Genomic DNA, 20645 nt, shown 5'->3' with positions numbered 1-20645 from the left:
CAAATCCTCTGCATCCCACTTCAACTGGATAGACTTTGGTGTTCCAGCCACGCTGCGTTGCCTCTGCTGCAAGCATTTGAATTATCTCGAGCATCTAGAATAACTCTAGTCTGGGCATGGAATTTAAAAGTTACCCTTGCAACTTTACAAAATACTGGTTAAACTGCACTTGAAATATTTGAAAAATTCTACCGCGAGAGAGAGAGGTTCTGACTGGATACCCTATCTATCCTCTCATAATTGTATACACTACCTTTATTTACTCAGCCTCCAATGCACCAGAAGAAACAATCCAAATAGTCTAACCTCCCCTTATACCTAATGCCTTCTAATCCAAGCAGCATTCTAGTAAACGTCTTCAGCACCCCACCCACAGTCTCTGTATCCTTCCAGTAATTGGGTCATTAGAATTGCACACTGTACAAACGTCGCCTAACAGAAGTTCTAAAAAAGCTGCCACGTGATTTCCTGACATACACAATGTTCCGATTGATGAAGGTTTGCATATCATATGCCTGTTAAATGTGTCCAAGAAAGCTACATTGGGTGCAGGTTTAAGTTTATTATTATCACATGTACAATGAAAAGCTTTGTTTGCATGCTTCCAAACAGATCAGATATACATTACATTAATACAACCAAGTCATACTCAAGTACACAGAGCAAAGGGGAAGATACAGAGTGCAGAATGTAGTTCTCAGCATTGTAGTGCATCAATTTCATAGATATTGTCCAATGTTCTCAATGGGGTAGAGATGAATTGGCCAGTACCCTAGCTTATGGAAGGGCCTTTCAGAAGCTTGATAACAGAAGTGGAGAAGCTTTTCCTCAGTCTGGTGATGCTCGATTTTAAGCTTATGTACCTTCTGCCAGACGGGAACAGGGAGAAGAAGGAATGGGACAAGCCTTTGATTATGTTAGCTGATTTTCCAGGGCAAGATAAAGTGTAGATGAGGAAGTCTGTCAGTGTGATGGACTGGGATACATCTACAATTCTCTGCCATTTTTGTGGAGTCTTGGGCAAGGTTGTTCCCAAATCAAAATGTGATGTAACCCTATAGTATGCTTTCTATGATGCATCTGTAGAGATTTGTAAAAATCACTGGAGACCAGCCAAATTTCCTCGGTCTCCTCCGGAATGAAGAGGCATTGGTGTGTCTTTCTTGGCTGTCGCATCAATGTGTTTGGTTCATAACACATCATTGGTAGTAACGCCAAAGAACTTGAAGCTCTCACTTCCGCATCATTGCTTAATCAATAGGAACCTCATAGAGAGAGTATAACTGGAGCTCCCCTTCAGGAGCAAGATAGGTCAAGTGACTGACATGTTAGTGGGGGAGCACTTTAGGACCAGTGACCACAATTCTGTTCGTTTTTGAAAGTTGTTTTGGAGAAGGATAGGACTGGACAACAAGTTACGGTCCTGTGTTTGGGTAAGACTGATTTTAGAGGCATTAGGCAGGAACTTGCACGGGTCGATTGGAAGAAATGTTTAAGAAAGAACTGCAGATGCTGGTAAAAATCGAAGGTAGGCACAAAATGCTGGAGAAACTCAGAGGGTTTCGCTGAATGAATACGTCACAGTTGTTACAGACTTCATAAAGAAATGTGTGGGGGACTGCAACCCAACAAAAACCTTCCGAGTGTTTCCTAACCAGAAGCCTTGGATGAACCATGAGATCCGCATTCTTCTGAAGACCAGATCCCAGGCATTCAGGTCTGGTGATGCAGAGGTCTACAAGAAGTCCAGATACGACCTTGGTAAGGCCATCAAAAGAGATTTCTGCTCTAAGCTGGAGGATGAGACAGATGTTCGGCAGCTGTGGCGGGGTTTGAATGCCATCACCTCCTACATGGCGAAATCAGGAGGCGGCTCAAATGTCAGCGAAGCATCACTCCCTGACGAGCTCAATGCGTTCTACGCATGCTTTGATAGGGAAAACACTGATGTGCCTTCCCGAGCCCCCATTTGCTGTGATGGTATTTCAGTCTCAGTCACGGAGGCCGACGTCAGGAAATCCTTCAGAGGGGTGAACCCTCGAAAAGCGCCTGGACCTGATGGCATACCCGGCCGTGTTCTAAAAACCTGTGCGGACCAACTGGCTGGAGTCTTTACGGACATTTTCAACCTCTCACTTCTGAGGTCTGAGGTTCCCACCTGCTTTAAAAGGGCATCAATAATGCCAGTGCCCAAGAAGAGCAAGGTGACTGACGTGCCTCAATGACTATCGACCAGTGGCACTAACGTCTGTGGTGATGAAGTGCTTTGAGAGGTTGATCATGGAGCAAATCAACTCCTATCTCGACAAAAACCTGGACCCACTGCAGTTCGCTTACCGCTGGCTCTCCACTCCGCACTGGACCACTTGGACAACAAAAACTCATATGTCAGGCTGCTATTCATTGACTACAGCTTGGTATTTAATACCATCATCCCCTCCAAGCTGGTTACCAAGCTCTTAGATCGGGGTCTCTGCACATCCCTCTGCAATTGGATCCTCGACTTCCTCATCCACAGACCACAGCCTGTCCGTATTGGTGGAAATGTGTCATCCTCGATAACAATCAGCACGGGAGCACCTCAAGGCTGCGTGCTCAGCCCCCTGCTTTACTCACTCTATACACATGACTGCGTAGCCGGACATAGTGCGAACTCCATCATCAAGTTCGGGTGGGACGTATCACTGATGGGGACGAGTCAGAGTATAGAAGTGAGATCAACCGATTGACCAAATGGTGCCAGCACAATAACCTGGCTCTCAACACCAGCAATACCAAGGAACTGATTGTGGACTTTGGAAGGGGTAGGATAGGGGTAGAAGGGGTCTAGTCAAAGCTGGTCTTCAACATAGTCGAAGGAGGTCTTCAACATGTTTTTTTCAAATTCTTCTAAACTCACCAATTAGGTCGCCCAAGTGGGACAGCCCCTTAAGAAATTCTCTGGGTATATTCAGATTAAAAGGACGACTAAGGTAATAATAGCTCCCCTGAAAGATCAATATGGCCATCTGTATGAACAGACAGGTACGAGATGGTGGAGATATAAATGAATGCTTCTGTTTTTACTGAGAAACATAGAAAATAGATGCAGGAGTAAACCATTCGGCTCTTCGAGCCTGCACCGCCATTCAATATGATAATGGCTGATCATCCAACTCAGTATCCTGTACCTGCCTTCTCTCCATCCCCCCTGATACCTTTAGCCACAAGGGCCACATCTAACTCCCTCTTAAATATAGTCAATTAATTGACCTCAACTACATTCTGTGGCAGAGAATTCCAGAGATTCACCACTCTCTGTGTGAAAAATGTTTTTCTCATCTCGGTCCTAAAAGATTTCCCCCTTATCCTTAAACTGTGACCCCTTGTTCTGGACTTCCCCAACATCGGGAACAATCTTCCTGCATCTAGCCTGTCCAACCCCTTAAGAATTTTGTACGTTTCCATAAGATCCCCCCTCAATCTTCTAAATTCTAGCGAGTACAAGCCGAGTCTATCCAGTCTTTCCTCATATGAAAGTCCTGACATCCCAGAATCAGTCTGGTGAACCTTCTGTGCATTCCCTCTATGACAATAATGTCCTTTTCCTCAGATTTGGAGACCAAAACTGTACGCAATACTCCAGGTGTGGTCTCACCAAGACCCTGTACAACTGCTGCAGTAGAACCTCCCTGCTCCTATACTCAAATCCTTTTGCTATGAATGCTAACATACCATTCGCTTTCTTCACTGCCTGCTGCACCTGCGTGCCTACCTTCAATGACTGGTGTACCATGACACCCAGGTCTCGCTGCATCTCCCCTTTTCCTAATCGGCCACCATTCAGATAATAGTCTGCTTTCCTGTTTTTGCCACCAAAGTGGATAACCTCACATTTATCCACATTATACTGCATGTCATGGAAGGTCATGGAAACTAAGGAATTGAGGCACAAGTGTTGTGATGTCTTGATCAAGCGGTCAAGAGTGTTTTATTGTCATGTGTCCCAGATAGAACAATGAAATTGTTACCTGCTCCCCCAACGCAATATATTCCACCACTCACCCGTTCCCCCAATGCAGTATTCTACCATTCATCCATAGCTCCCAACTGCACGGGCACAGCTCATTTCCACTCATCCTCCAGCACTCCCTCCTCCACCCTCCCTCTTCTTTCCCCTCTCCTCCTCCCCTCCCCCAATCACTCCCTCACCTCTCCCTCCCTCTCCTTTCCCCTACCCTCATTTACTCCCACTATAACTCCTCTCCCCTCCCAGGATCTTTCCCCTCTTCTCCTCCCCTCCCCTATCCCTTCCTCTCCTTTCCCCTACCCTCAGTCACATCCTCCCTCCCTCCATAACTCCTCTCCCCTCCCTGCACCCACCTGCCCCCCTCTATCACCCTCCTCCCCCCACCCTCCCCCCCCCCCCCCCCCCTATCCCCCCCCCCCCCCCCACACACACACACACACACCCCCCCACACACACACACACACACACACACACACACACACACACACACACACACACACATATATATATAGAAACAAGACTCTTTAATAGTAGATAGATAGACAGACAGACTCAAAAAACAAACAAGAGTGGTGCAATAAGCGGTGAGGGACCTATTGAAATTGGAGAATTCAGTGTTTATACCATTGGTTTGTAAGCTGTATTAATGGAATATGAAGTGATGTTTCTCCAATTTGCCTGTGGCCTCGCAGGCAATGGAGAAGGCCAAGGACAGAAATAGCAGTATGGAAATGTGAAGGGGAATTAAAATGGTTAGCAAACAGGAGATCCAGCAGACGTTGGTGAACAGAGTACGTGTTTGGTGAAACAGTTGCCTAATCTGTGCTCAATCTCACCGCTGTAAAGAATCCCACATGCAGTAAGGGATTAAATAAATAAATTTTCAGCTGCTGAATGTTTTTGTGCTGAGCAAGTACATGAGATGGCAGCATGTGATACTAGACCGATCACTAATACAATGCCACAAGGACTAAATGTGAGTGAAATACGCTGCTTACATTCTCCATGGCAATGGAGTCAATGGTCTAAATCAAAGCCATAAGTGGTAGCTCAATGCAAGTTACCACCTCCAAAAGACGTAGCTGAAAAATCGTATGGTTTACATTGATATCAGTTTGCATTTAGGTAGAAGTTGAAGTATGGGTAAAATTACGATGTTCGATTTGAAATTTGCTTACAATGTTCTATAATGCTAGCAAACATTAATAAGACACTGTGTATTGAATCTTTTTTTAGGATTGTCTGTCTATGACATTCCTTTGTGAGAAAATCATCTCTACTCTACCTTCTTGGAGGAAGCAAAATGGGCCAAACCAATTTATGTCATGGCAACAATTTGTATACGATGTTCAGGACCAAATTAATCCTTTAGTCAGTGAAGAGGATCTGAGGGAGATCGCCCAGCAGCTGCACAGTTTGGGAGAAGTAAGTGTGTCCTGCTTATAATTGTGTCAAGTTCATAAACTGTCGACGTTAGTGTTTTGTTAACGGTTTTTAAATGGCCTGTACTGACTAAACCTACCTTTCCCATCTTTGCAAACCAAATTGACCATGTGATAGCCATTTATTGTATGATCTACCTGTGAAATTAAATCTAGAAAGGCGTTTCATGGTGCCATTTTAAATGAATTTAACTATAATCTTTGTGGAGGACAAAATAATCAATAGATGGTTCATTATCAGGTAAATCAGAAGCATATCTATTATTGCTTATTCTTTATCTGTACGGCTGAATCATTTGGATCAGCTACAAAACATGTTGAGCTTTTGTGGGGCAGAAATGCACTTTCTGACTTGTCATTCCACCATATAAGAATTGAGTTCCTCGAGTAGTGGCACAATTTTGTCCAACTCTCCTTCAGACAGTGTGAATCAGTTCTGAATTGGATGGAATAATCTTCACTATACACAGTGGTCCACTTGAAGCCACACTAATCAGCCTCCCATTTCCCACTGGGTTGGTTAGCACGCAACAAAAGCTTCTCACTGTACCTCGGTACACGTGACAATAAACTCAACTCAACACTGGTGTGTGCAGATTATGGGACCCAGTCTGTCTATATTCCATTTGAGGAATTCTCTGTACTGTGAAATCCCTTTCAAGCACTGTTTCTGTTGAATGTTCCTATCCTCTCTCATGGCCGTAATGTTATTCACCTTATACTGAGATAATGGGAGATCCTTCCCTTACTCGTATACTGAATGTCATGAGTCGCACAACTGTTTCTTGATAGCTAAACCTAGATTAGGTTCTTCAGCATTAGTGCATTTGGATTCCCAGGATTGCAAACCAGACTAATTTTAATTAATCCAGCCAGGATTATCTCTCCACTCAAGGTTTTGTCTTATTTGGCCAAACAACCACCTCTCATGAACATGGCAGGTGCTGGGCCTTTTGCTTAGGTCAATCCGCATGTTACAGTTTAATCAAACAGCTCTCTATCATTCTTAATCAATTTAGACCCACATTTTACTAACCCCACACCTTTCCAGGTTAAATCTACAATTTTGGGCTGGGTGGGCACAGGAAAGAGAGAGGAGGTTGGGGGTATTACTTAGAATTGGAGAATTTGCTGTTCATACTATTGGATTATATGTCACCCGAGCGGAATATGAGGTGCCGTTCCTCTAGTTGTGTGCGGCCTTGCCCAAGTTCGAATGGGAATGAGAAGCTGAGTTAGCAACCGAGAGATCCAGCAGGCCTTGGCGAGCCGAGAACAAGTGTTTGGTGAAATGATCTCTCTGTCTACACTTGGTCTTGCTGATGTAAAAGGGGCCACACTGGGAACACCGAATGCAGTAGATGAGGGCTGAAGAGAAGCATGAACACCTCTGTTTCATCTGAAAGGGCGGCTGGCGTTCTGGGGTTGAGGAATACATCTTCTGTATACATCTCCTGCATTGTTGCATCTGCTGCGGAGGCATCTTTCTTGAATCTTTATGTGTGGCAGTGGCTGCAGCAGTGTGATGGGTCTGCTTCTGTCCATTTGTGTGTATCCAGTCCTAGTTGGGGACCTCCCCAATTGAATTATCCCCTTCCGTGCTCCACGAGTTCATCCTCTTGGGTGGAGCAAACAGTCCCAAAATTTCTCCAGGCCACTGCCAGCAGAAAGTGACACCTGTCGGCTTTCTCAAAACGATTTGTAAAACAATATGGAATACCCCACTGCTCCCTCTTTGCTTCATGATTTGTAAGCAGCGCTTCCGTAGTCTGTCACTGTCCACTCGGTTAGTCTCAGTCTGTCTTGTAATCACTCTGTCGGGTGTAAATCTGAGTATCTAACTAGATTGTTTTAAAATCAGCCTCCCCATGGGCTTTGCAATCAGTTACCTGATGATTTAAGCATTGTTTTCCTCTTTTACTCCCTCTCTCTCTCCCTCCCCTCCTGTCACATTTCACAATATGTTATTGCTAAGTAACTATACAGGTTCTGAGAACCGTTCCTCAGTACAAGCTTATTGCAGAAACAGAATCAAGCAATGTATAAATGTATATTCAAAATAAATAATAAAACCATTCCTTGCAATTTAGACGGGATCTAATTAAAACTATTCTTACTTTAATCAAGTAAAAAATTTTAACAGCTTGATTCGCTTGAAAAATTCACCATGATTGAATTTTGACTAAGGCGACATTTTATCTCTCAGTCCCTACAATGTTTAAAACTTCATTGGTTTTAAAAAAGCATGTTGATTGATGTCTGCAACTGAAAGTTTAAACCTCCATCATTTAGTTCAAAATTCCTTCTAAGATTTATAAACCTAAAGAAGTCAGCCAATTAAGGAAAGCGCACCTTTTTATACAATCATCTTAAAAGATCTTGCCATGTTTGGCAAATGTTCTGGAGCAAAGGATCATCCACACATCTGTCCCACGTTGCACTGAAGCATTTTTATAAATGTTTCAACTGTTGGAGGAAAATGGCCTGTTCAGTTTATAGATGTAGTCCATGCACTTTGCTAAATGTCTAGAGCATGGCATTAATATACAGACTTTAGAGATGACAATTCCACCAAAAGACAGAGGTGAGAAATCAAGAGACATTTATTGTCACATGCACTAATTGGTACAGTGAAATATGTGGTCACCATACAGCCATATGAATAAACAAAACTCTTAACCCATTCATTCAAAGTAAGGAAGAATGCAGATCAGCTACATGCGACATTGCTTTCCCCACTTGGCTGTCAATTGCTTTGGAGACCTCGGCAATGGACAGCATCCATTTATTACAGGGTCTCCCTTTGATACTAACACCTCTTTGAGGCCATCTGTCATCACCAGTCCTCTAATTCCTAGCCACATTGCATCTGATGGCTGGCTATGTCATCTCAGCCTGCATTTCCGCTTAGATTTTCTGCCTTAGAAACAATTCTGCATGCATTCTTTTCCCACAAAGGAGACACTTATCTCAAAAAAATAATCTATTTTCCAAATATCTTTGGGCACCATCTGTCCTGGAAACGTCTTTCTGAGGAAAATGTGGTATTTGCTATTGCCTCTAAGAGTCAAGAGCCGAGAGTGTTTTATTGTCATATGTCGAAAACAGAACAATGAAATTCTTACTTGCAGTAAACATAGTACTCCAATTACGTCAATTGAGTTTCCATCTATGTTGGCCTGTGTGTACTTACGCTGATTGCAGTGGAGTTGCTACAATGATTGTTTACTATCCTGTGACACCCTACGAAAAAGAGGGTGTCTTTAACAGAACATTCCAGTAAATTGTTTATTTGTAATTTTAAATGGCCAAGCCTGGAACACATTGTTGCAAACTTTGGACAGTGGAAATTATGGAGAAAGTGATTTGATAATTTCACTTTTGGTGCTCCATAAACATTCCTAGTTTTTTCATTCTTCACTGTGTCAAAAGCTGCTGGAAGTGGTACCCACTCATAAAGCACCAATGATCCTGATTTTGATGCATTAGACTTCTGCTTGTAGAAATGATTAGAATTGTATTTTTAGCATACAGCAGTGTATACTAAGGCTAATAGCCTCACATTTTAAATCACTCAAGCAGCAGTCTGAGAAGAAGAAACGGGCTCCATAGAATTTAAGTTTTCAAATTCAAGATATAGTGTAAATGGAAGCAGGCTGACTGATTCCACCCAGAGATCAGGATGAGGAGTTGGATGTGTGACGGTTTCAAATGGGATTAATATAATTAAAACTGCTCTCTGGTCGATCTGGAACTTACTGCCTGTGGGCATTGTTGCAAGCACGGTCATTAAAGATTGTCAAAGGGGATTTGGACGGGCATATGGCAAAATCTTTAAGAAGGCTGTAGGAAAATGCAGAGTAACAGAACAAATAGATTGCTTGACCAGGAGTTGACATGAACCCAGTCGATAATTCCGTTCCCCAACAGATGCTGCCTGACCTCCTGAGCTCTTCCATTCATTGATTCATTTTTTTATCTCCCATACTTTAGTATCCCTACCCAGATTTAGATTCAGATTCAACTTTATTGTCATTGTGCAGTGTACAGTACAGAGACAACGAAATGCAGTTATACCCAGGTCATACTTCCCAGCACTGAGGTTAATCTTGGGCACGTTGTTTGCATTCCTGATCTGAGGCTCTCAAAATGGACAATCTATTCCAGCTCTGCCATGGAAAGAGAGTACCAGGCGGACGTTGGAAAAGAATCAAAAGTGTGGTCAAAGCTTTCTTGATGTGTAGGATCCCATCTGACTGGGAACCTTTAACTCATAACCACTGAAAGTGGAGAAGGAGCATTTGGTATGGTGTTGAGAACCTACAAGACCATGCATCGAGCACACAGAAGAGCACACAAATTGCCCATTTACCTTAGAAGCATCTTTTGTTGTGTGACACTCACTGGCACCTCATAACCCACAACGTTGGAGAGGAAGCAGGTCATCCTTGATTCTGGGGGAAACAAAGTGCTGGAGCAACACAGTGGGTCAGGCAGCATCTGTGGAGGGAATGGACAGATGATGTATCGGGTCGGGACATTCCCAGTACGAATAAGGGTCCCGGCCCAAACCAACCTGTCCATTCCCTCCTCAGATGTTGCCCCACCCTCAGAGTTCCTCCAGCACTTTATGTTTTGCTCAAGATTCCAGCATCTGTGTTGTGTCTTAATCTAAGGGACTGCCGACAAAGGAAACATGTACAGCAAAAGTGGAATTCATCATTGCTAATTATAAATTTTCTAGTTAGAAATATTTCATTGCACAGGGGGAATGTTAATGAAGTTGTCTGTTAAATATGCAGGTCACAGAATTGGAGAAACATAGAAAATAGGTGCAGGAGTAGGCCATTCGGCCCTTTGAGCCTGCACTGCCATTCAATATGATCATGGCTGATCATCCAACTCAGTATCCTGTACCTGCCTTCTCTCCATACACACAAGGGCCACATCTAACTCCCTCTTAAATATAGCCAATAAACTGGCCTCAAGTACCTTCTGTGGCAGAGAATTCCAGAGATTCACCACTCTGTGTGAAAAATGTTTTTCTCATCTCGGTCCTAAAAGACTTCCCCCTTATCCTTAAACTTAAATTGAGACAATTGTTTCACCATTGACACTCAGTAGCAATCAGTATCCAGACAATGTAGCTTGCATCCTGTTTCCTCTTGTTTAAAAGAAAATTATGCTATTGCAGTAGTTCTGCCGTTAATTAATTTATCTTTATTCAATCTCTGATAAACACATTGTGTTTTAAGTGCATCTGGCAACACATTAATCATGTGCTTGTGACCATTGTAAATTACAAAAACAAAATGATAACAAACTCTTAATTGATGGGAGCAGAATGGATATACAGGTGCACAACCTTTTATCCGAAAGCCTTGGGACCAGACACTTCTCGGATTTCGGAATTTTTCGGATTTCCGAATGGAAGATGTTTAGCGTAGATTAGGTAGGTAGCGCGGGCGGCTTGAAAAGTCTGGAGCAGCTGCCTCCTCCCCGGAGACCGGGGAATCATTGTAATTCATTGCTTAAATGTTAGTCAGTTAGTTTGGAGGGATTTTATGTGGTGGGGGGGGGTGAAGGGGGAAACTTTAATTCTTAGTCCTCTACCTGGTCGGAGAGGCGGGGAGTGGGCAATGCCTTACCGGGTCACCGTGTAGTAAGCTCCGGAGCGCTGTGGCCGCCGACTCCCAACATCGCGGAGCTGGGAGCTGTGGGCGTCCGGCCACGGGCGGCGCCGGTTGGAGCTCCGACCCCGGCAACTCTACCCCTGGCTGCGTGGCGCTCCAAATCCAGCGCCGCCCGCGGCCAGATGCCCACAGCCCCAGCTGCGCGATGTTGGTAGTCATCGGCGCCGCAGTGCTGGGATACCAGCGGGGAGCGGGCAATGCCTTACCGGGTCGCCGTGCGGTAAGCTCCGGAGCGCTGTGGCCGCCGACACACAACATCGCGGAGCTGGGGCTGCGGGCGTCCGGCCGCGGGTCGCGCTGGATTTGGAGCGCTGCGCAGCCAGGGGTAGAGTTGCCGGGGTCGGAACTCCAACCGGTAATTGTTGGATGTTGGAAGTCGGCGGCCACAGCAGCTCTCCGCGGAGCTTACATGCACGGTGGCCCGGTAAGGCATTGCCCGCTCCCCGCCTCTCCGACCAGGTAGGGGACTAAGAATTAAAGTTTCCCCCTTCACCCCCCGTCCCCCTCACATAAAAGCCCTCCAAACTAACTGACTAACATTTAAGCAATGATTTACAGATGTTTAAGTGTCTCCCCGGTCTCCGGGGAGGAGGCAGCCGCTACAGTAGTACAGACCTGGATTGACCGTGGGTCGTTTCGGGTCAAGTTTGGCGCCAAACGCGAGCTTTGGTGTGCAGACGACATCCTGGAAAAAAATGTCCGGTTTTCGGAGCTTTTCTGTTTCCGGAACTCCGGATAAAAGGTTGTGCACCTGTACTTGATTAGAATTGTTTATGTAACGCATAAACACCAACACAGTTTGACTGGCCCATTGACAAGTTTGTGCATTGTTTCCGTATATTTTACAGAAAAGTTAAAGTAAGATCTAGTTCCATATTATCCTATGCCAGGAAACTAGTTTTACAGTAAAATATTGTTGTCAGAGAGAAATTCAACGCTGGTTTGTTAGGTCGCTTTTGAAAGGGTCAAACACTTTGAAACGTTAGAAGCAATTTGAATTGCTATTACTCACCCCTTTACTGATGGCACTTTTTAAATTTTAATTAATTTGCAATCCTCCAGGAACCCAAATATTTAAACCACTATCGGTTTCTTGCTGCATATTTGTTGAAATACAAACAGGGCAAGGGTTCTTGCGGCACACATGCAGGCTACAGCGTACCCTTGTTGTGACTTCCAAATACAGAAGAACGAAAAGACGGAGCAAAGGATACTGGATTTAAGAATTATTTGTAGCTGGATCATGACTTTGCAGTGCCCCTGTTATACTTACTGAACTATTGGAAATGCACACAAAAAATGTGTTAAGGCATAACAAATTGCCATCAAGCATTTGTTGGCAATGATTGCACCAATAAATGGGAGATTGCAGGTCTCTTCCGCTTTCTAAAGCCAACCTGTTGTCTGTTAATGTAAAATGCTGCAATATATTGAACAGTCATTATTTTAACAATTTATCCTTATTTAAATTTAGGATTCATTGGCAAGTCCAACATTTGTTGCCCATTAGAAGATTGTGAGCCACTTCGTTACACGGCTGTAGACCCTCTGGGAATTGTACTCCCTCAGTGCTATTAGATTGGGAACAATCTGAAATGTTGACTGTTTCTCTCCCTCCACCGATGCTGCCTAACCTGACAACATTTTCTGCTTTTTGGGATTCATGGCATCTCTAGGATCTGTGATAGTCCTGTCTACAGTGGCATATTGTCTAAAACCTACTGTGACCCCTCCTTTTATAACACAGGACAGAATAGAATTGTGTAGACACAAAATGCTGGAGTAACTCAGCATGACAGGCAGCATCTCTAGAGAGAAGGAATGGGTGACGTTTCTGGTCGAGACCCTTCTTCGAATTGAATTGTGTGTTTGATTCCACCATCTGGCAGGAGCTAGTAATATGCATGGTGTTATTCTCTATCTATTGATGTAAATTGTTACTCAGAGATGATAGTGGTTGGCAAGTTTATCAGTAAAGTTATACATTTTTTCAGTAGGGAAGATAATTGCAGATGAACTATTCACAATTTAACACTAAAGCAACTTGGCATAGTCTTTTGCAATCATTCAACTTGAATACGGGCATTTACATTTGCCATTGCAAATATTTCCATAAACATTATATCAAATTCCGGGTGAAGAAGTGACTCATTTGTATCGTTGAGTTAATCCAAATCCTGACTCCAGTGGAAAATGAATTGTCAACAACAAAAGTGTCAGTTCAGGCTACACTTGAATTCTCAGCTTAGAATCCGAAGACGTGCATACAATCTGGGTTTTCACATGAGTAAATTATTGGGATGATGCTGTAACTTCAGATATTGATTTTCAGGAGATACATTAAACTAAAGGTTATATCTGTGTATAAATCCCAGTCCCATGGTCAACATTTGTGCCTCAGCCAACACTAAAACATGGATTTTTTGAATGGCTGCTGTGTTTTCGTTCATTGTAATAGTGACTACATTTCAAACATAAAGATTATTGATTCATCTTAAGGTTGTGCAAGTTGCTATATAGCTGCAGTCTCTCTTCATTTTCTTTCTGAAACTAGTGGCTTCTGTCTCCATCTAATGTATTTTGTTGAAAAACTGCTGAACTAGCAACAGATCGCTACACGAAACACCAAGTTGTAAACCAGCATCTGCTGTTCCATCCGTTGCATTTGTCTTCAGATCTAACATCCTGACTCTTAGTCATTTACCAAACTGCCTCTGAGCCCAAAGAATAACGGCACAAAAGTAAATCTAATCCTGGGACTCTACATAATCTTTTCAGTTTTAAGGGTATCAATGAGATGGCTCGCCAGTAATAACATCCATCCATCCATTTTGCATATGTAACATTTGCAGACACAGAAACAGTAGTTGTGTGATGTTTCCACTGTTGTGAACAAATGGTTCTTGGGTGTGAATCTTTCTTCCTGTTTTGTGCTGTTAAATAAAACTGTTAAATTGAATGTACTTTGCGGGTGTGACCCAAATAATAAACCTCAACTACCGAGAAATGTCATGAAATTACTTTGATAAATTGCAGCTGTGTGATTTGCAGGTGTGAGGTTCTGGATATATTTTAGTGATACTACATGTAGGACAAATCAGACTTTCTAGTCTCAGTTATAGCATTCACCCTTGCAAGGAACCATTAGTCAAATATGAAACATCGACATGCACAAATATTTGGAGTTGGAGCTTGAGGAAATAAATTTGCAGCCAACATTGTAAAGACCACAAGTGATGGTACCTTGCATCCTTCCAAGGACCAGCAAGTTTTATTTCTGATTTCTTGCCAGATTTGACACAGGTACAGTAACGTATTAATGCACTGTTATCTTCATCCTGGTCATTGATTTAAAAATTGAGAGGGTGAAAGTGTAAACAAGAATGCTAATTTGTTATCAGGTACAGGATACTGAGTTGGATGATCAGCCATGATCATATTGAATGGCGGTGCAGGCTCGAAGGGCCGAAAGGCCTACTCCTGCACCTATTTTCTATGGTTCTATGTTATTACACTTTTCAGTCAGTCTAACTCAAAGTATGGCCTTTTATTCTACCTGACAGTGGTCCAATTAAATCCACTTCTGTAGAAACAATTCCACATAGTTCAAGAGGCATGATCAAGTCAAATAGGCATTCAGCAACCTATGTGGTAGTCATTTACGAAAGGAATGTTTTTCTGATATTTGAGGCCTAGACACATAACATGTGACTCTGCTCTCCCTCAGTGCATGTTCACCTCAATGTAGTCTACTGGGTGAGCATTTGATAGGGTCTACCAATTCTTGCATCGTGTGAAATGAAATCAGTTAATTTAAAAGTCTCTCTGAAACAATAGTTAAATTAATAGCATGAAACAGGAAGGAAAAGGAATGGAGCAATTTGGGAACATTATAATTGCCAGGATAGTGGTGCTGAGCAAATTGTTGGAGCTGTGGACTAACAAGGTGGCTTCATTGGTTATATGTTATAGTTATATGGATAGTTATATGGATGAGAAGGGAATGGAGGGTTATGGTCTGAGCGCAGGTATATGGGACTAGGGGAGATTATGTGTTCGGCACGGACTAGAAGGGTCGAGATGGCCTGTTTCCGTGCTGTAATTGTTATATGGTTATATGGTTATTGTGTGTTAAAAGAAGTTTGCTAGTGATACAGCAAATGCAATGATTTTTAATTTCCAAAATTCCCCACATTCAGGGATGGTTTCATTAGATTAGAAAAGGGCAAAGGTATCCTTTTATTCAAAAACAACAGATAGCAGGAAATAACAGGTCAGTTTGATTTTAATTTCTCAGAGACCAAGTATGAGAAGCTATTATTAAAGACATTGTAGCCTGGCACTTTTTTTAAACTCAAGGTTAAAAGGAAAAGTCAGCATGCATTTTATCCTTGGGTATGAGGGGTTATCATATAGTCTTATAGAGATGTATAAGATCACGAGGAGAATAGATAAGACGAATGCATGGAGTCTTTTACCCATAGAGGAATCAAGACAGAGAACAGAGGTTTATGGTGAGGGAAATGAAGGGCAACATTATCTCATATGGAACGAACTGCCAGAGAAGGCAGTTGAGGCAAGTGCTTTAACAGCATTTAAAAGACATTTCCACAGGTGCATGGATTTGAAAGATTTAGAGGATATGAGCCAAACACGGACATGTGAGACTAGTGTAATGGGTCAGCATAGGCTAGATGGGCCAAAGAGCCTGTTTCTGTGCTGTATGGCTGACAAGATATAGTGAGTGGTGTGCCAATGGGATTGGTAGTGAGGTCTCTACTTTTATCAACTATATATAATTGCTAGGATGTTTGCTAAATTTGTTCATGCCACAAAAATAAGAAATTATGTTGTAACAAAGACATAAGGAGGCTACGAATGGATAGAGTTAGGTTAAGTAAATAGGCAAGTAAGATTAAGTGGTGGGATATAATATTGATAAAACAAAATAGTTAATGTTGTTAGCAAGCATTAACAAAAGCATAGATACAAAGTACTGGAATATCTTAGCTGGTCAGACAGCATCTCTGGAGAAAATTAATGGGTGACGTTTCAGGTCAGGACCCATCTTCATGCTGAAAGTAGGGGGTGAGGTGAAGAGCTGGAGGCGAGAAAAGAACAAGACCTATCAGGCTGATCACAAATGGCCTCATGCAGGGTGGGTGCCCTGGTAGGCCCATTGTTGGTTTGGGAAGGTGTGATCTCAAGAAGGATACGATGTGGTGAACCTTGGAACTGGTTAAACAACAAGTTGTGGAGGAAGGGGGAGGGCAGTGAAGGTAGAAGTTACTTAAAATTAGAGAATTCAACATTCATGCCGCTGGGTTGTAAGCTACCCAATGCAGTTCATCCAATTTGCGTGTGACCTTACTCTGGCAATGGAAGAGACCTAGTAGAGAGGTCTGTATGGGTATGGGAAGGGGAGTTGAAATGATTGGCAACCGGGTGATCCCATATGCCTGAGCAGACAGCGCAACTGGTCAGTGAAACAGTCGCTGTGTCCACGTTTGGTCTTGCTGATGTACAGGAGCCCACATTGGGAACAGTGGCTACAGTAGATGAGGTTAGAGGAGATGCATGTGAACCTCTGTCTCACCTGAAAGGACTGTCGGTTTCCCTCGATGGAATTGAGGCAGGAGGCATAAGGACAGATATTGCCTCTCCTGCGTTTGCAGAGAAAAGTACCTGGGGAGTTGGTGGTTTGGGTGGGAAGGGATGAGTGAACCAAGGAGCTGCGGATGGGGTGGTCTCTGCAGAAGGTGGAAGGGGGTAGAGAAGGGGAGATGTGATTAATGGTGGGATCCCATAGACGGTGATGGAAATGTTGGAGATAATATGTTGGATGCTGAGGCTGGTGGGGTGAAAGATGAGGGTCAGGGGAACTCTGTCCTTGTTGTGCCTGGTGGGAGGGGCGTATATTGTGCATAACACAGTGTCAATTTAGCTAAGATGTGTGTTTGTTCTTTTGTAATGGAATTCCATTGTGGCCCAAGTAATTATGATGAATTCTTTATTCAAGTTAATTATTTTTGAATCTATTAATAACCTTCCCTCAATTTTCTCTGCTTTTGTCAGATTAACATTTTACAAAGTGAAACCGTCCAAGATGTGGTGCTCCTGGATCCTCGGTGGCTGTGCACCAATGTGCTTGGAAGGCTGCTGACCAATGAAAATCAAAAGGCATTGCACCACTATAGAGGCCGTTACACTATAGACGACATTCTACACTTGGTATCAGAGAATGACGTAGAGGAGTTGTTGCAAATTCTGGATGCAATGGATATTTGTGCACGGGATTTAACCAATGGATCAATGGTGGATATTCCAGCACTGATTAAAGTGGAAAGTCTGCACAGATCGTGGACTGATGAAGAGGATGAAATGTTGGTTTATGGGGGTGTCCGCATTGTGCCTGTTGAACATCTTGCCCCATATCCATGTGGTATTTTCCACAAGGTGCAGGTGAACCTTTGTCGATGGGTGCATCAGCAAAACTCCGAAGGAGAGCTGGATGTCAGGTTATGGACCAATGGATTAAAAATATCCAACAAAGGGACTGAAGTTATGGTCCTTCTGGTCAACCACGGACAAGGTTTGGAAGTACAAGTAAGGGGCCCGGAAACAGAAAAAGTAAGGTGTTGTTTATTTCTGGATTCCATTTGTAGTATCATTGACAATCTAATAGTGACCACTTTACCCGGGCTCCTGACTGTCAAGCATTACTTGAGTCCCCAGCAGCTCAGGGAACACAGTGAACCTGTAATGGTTTACCAGCCTAGAGACTTCTTCAGAGCTCAAACTCAGAGAGAGACTTCACTCACCAATACTATGGGTGGCTATAAGGAGAATTTTAGCAGCATTCTCTGCTTTGGTTGTCTCGATGTTTATTCCCAAGGTAACCTTGGAATGGACATCCCTGTATCAGAACTAAATCTACTTACGAGGCGCAAACTTAGCCGCCTACTGGATCCCCCCGACCCCATGGGTAAAGACTGGTGCCTCTTGGCTATAAACTTGGGACTTGTTGACCTTGTTGCAAAACTCAACACTCAGAATGGAATTTCAGCGAATGGGACATTTCCTACTAGTCCAACCAGTGCTGTACTGACTGAGTGGGCACTTTCACCAGAAAATACCGTGGGGCTATTAATGTCTAAACTAAGAGGACTAGGTCGTCGGGATGCTGCAGACTTTCTTTTAAAGGCCTCAGCTGTTTTCAAAGTTAATTTAGATACCAATGGGCATGAAAACTCCATATCCAATTGCAATGGAGGAACATCATATAATTCAATCAGTTCAGTGGTTTCAAGATAAGAATATTCTGGAAAAGAGGTGCAATTTTAACTGAGTTCTCACTTTAAGACATGTATTTTTTGTGTACAGATATTGTCCTGGAACTGTAACTTGCTTCCTTTTACAAGGAGATAGCAGTGAAATTCACTGAACATGTTTACTCCTACACAATAAACCATGGTTCTTTGGTACCTGCTGTTTAAATGGGTTATCAACTCAAATCTAATCTTTTTTTTAAAGGCAGGCTGTTTTTAACTAAAAAAAAATAAATGGAATGGAAATAGATTTGTCATTCATGCAGATAGACTTTATGAATTTGCCATATATAAGTTGTCTGATTTGTAAGGAATATCTTTATCGTGCATATGTCTTCACAAAATTGTGTTAACAAAAGTGAGTTTAGCAGAAACCCTCTACAAGAATGTGAATTTTATTGCAAGTTTTTCATCAACTCACCCATACTCTCTTTATTCTCAATGAACGGGGGAATAGGTGAATGTTTGTTATTGACAATATTAAATTTGTTACGTAAGTCAACAACCAAATGCGAGTGCCTTTTTCAGGATTTCCTGACAGAAGTAGACCAATAATAGTTAAAGCTTTTAAAAATGAATTTTCTACCTCCCCATTACTCTTCACTGAGGAGCATGCATATCATTTACTATGAATGGCATTTGTGTTTTCTTATTGTGTACAATTTTCATTTCAGGCCAACCTATTCATATTGATGTGGTTTATCCATTGTTTAAAAGGGAACAAGACTTGTGGTGGATTCATGTGCATTGATAATAAAATAGTAATGTACAGTGAAATTTAATTGTGGAAAATATTTCCGGTTTTATGATCTATTTATATTTGCAGTTATAGGGGAGCATGCTGTTTTAATGCTACATCTCTACAGTTGCATTCTTATTAGCTTTTTAGTAATAGTATTATGACCTGAAGTATTTTTAATAAACAATTTCCTTATGAAAAATGGACAGAAAACAACAAGTTGTATTTTTAAAGTGATGTTGGTTTTCCTGCTGCAGGATTTATCTGGTCTTTAGATTCAATAATGCTCTGTTGCACAGAAGAAGCAGTGGAGCATTCACTATTATGGGAGAGGCACATTTGCTTATTGTATCGTCTAACATGTAAAACTTTTACCTGAAGGGAAATAAGGTGAGATAGGGAATGAGTAGAACAACCAAACGAGTTATTGGGACAGAGAGTATTAGTTACAAGCTCAGGAAATCTGAGGGGTATGTTTTTCCACACTTGGAGACATTTAGCCTCTACAGGGTTAAGTTGCATAGATTCTGGCACCATTTTGCTTTAGTTGTGCCACTACTTATTCCTTTCCTTACTTACATGAGTATTCATAATCCAACCCTTGCAGTAGTCTCCATCAAATACAACTGGGTTCTGTTTTATTTTCTGTACGTAGCCCTGCGCTTCACTTAAGCCTGATAAGCCTAACTTAGCACACCAATGTCAATAAAAACCTCAACTAATGCAACTCGTGTGGAAGCAGTCTACAGCAGCACTTAAGTCTGCATTCGTGTCAAATCTTGAAAGTGAAGCAGTATTGGAAATTACAGATTACATTATCCTGTTTCCCCACTGCACCCTTCCTACCCCTAAGTCTGAAGAAGGGTCTCGCCCCGAAACGTCACCCATTCCTTCTCTCCAGAGATGCTGCCTGTCCCGCTGTTACTCCAGCATTTTGCGTTTGTATCTTCGGTGTAAACCAGTATCTGCAGTTCCTACCTACATCTCTCTACCCCTACTTCACTAATACTCTCCATCAACATCCCCTCTAGTGTAATGCGCAACAAAGCTTCACTTCTCAATGGGCTTTTGAATCAGATTCTTGTGTTATCGTGGAGGTTAAACATGAAAGCCTTCCTTTAAAAGTGTGCTACATTTGGCTTGAAGATGATTATTTATTCAGGTGGCTATATAATCAGGACTACTCCAGTTGGGCACTTTTTGTACCTGAGCGTAAACAGTGCAAAAGCTAATTCCAAGTTAATTCTACATGAGATACTTCACGGATAATTTATGAAGTACAGTTCTGATGTAATGCATCATTCCAGAAATCCAATAAAGAATTGACATTTTCAACATGCACAGGTCCTGTGTTAGTATCATGTTTTGTATGGAGATGTCCCAGAGTGTTTTAGGTAGGAATTATGAGACACTGATATTGGATATTTTGAGCAG

The 20645-nt window shown here is 42.5% G+C and overlaps 1 protein-coding gene across 1 annotated transcript in view; it reads left to right on the top strand.

Annotated features, from left to right (window-relative positions):
• Positions 1 to 18707, top strand: part of dapk1 (death-associated protein kinase 1) — a 179956-nt gene extending 161249 nt beyond the window's left edge. Inside the window, exons 25-26 of the mRNA XM_055632928.1 lie at positions 5246 to 5434; positions 17220 to 18707. Coding sequence (XP_055488903.1) covers positions 5246 to 5434; positions 17220 to 18458 — 1428 coding nt within the window. The 3' untranslated portion in view covers positions 18459 to 18707. The remainder of the gene's footprint in view (positions 1 to 5245; positions 5435 to 17219) is intronic.
• Positions 18708 to 20645: the final 1938 nt, after the last annotated feature.

Source organism: Leucoraja erinacea, chromosome 3 (genome assembly GCF_028641065.1).
Source record: "Leucoraja erinacea ecotype New England chromosome 3, Leri_hhj_1, whole genome shotgun sequence".
Taxonomy (NCBI): domain Eukaryota; kingdom Metazoa; phylum Chordata; class Chondrichthyes; order Rajiformes; family Rajidae; genus Leucoraja; species Leucoraja erinaceus.
This window is presented reverse-complemented; position numbering and strand designations above follow the sequence as displayed.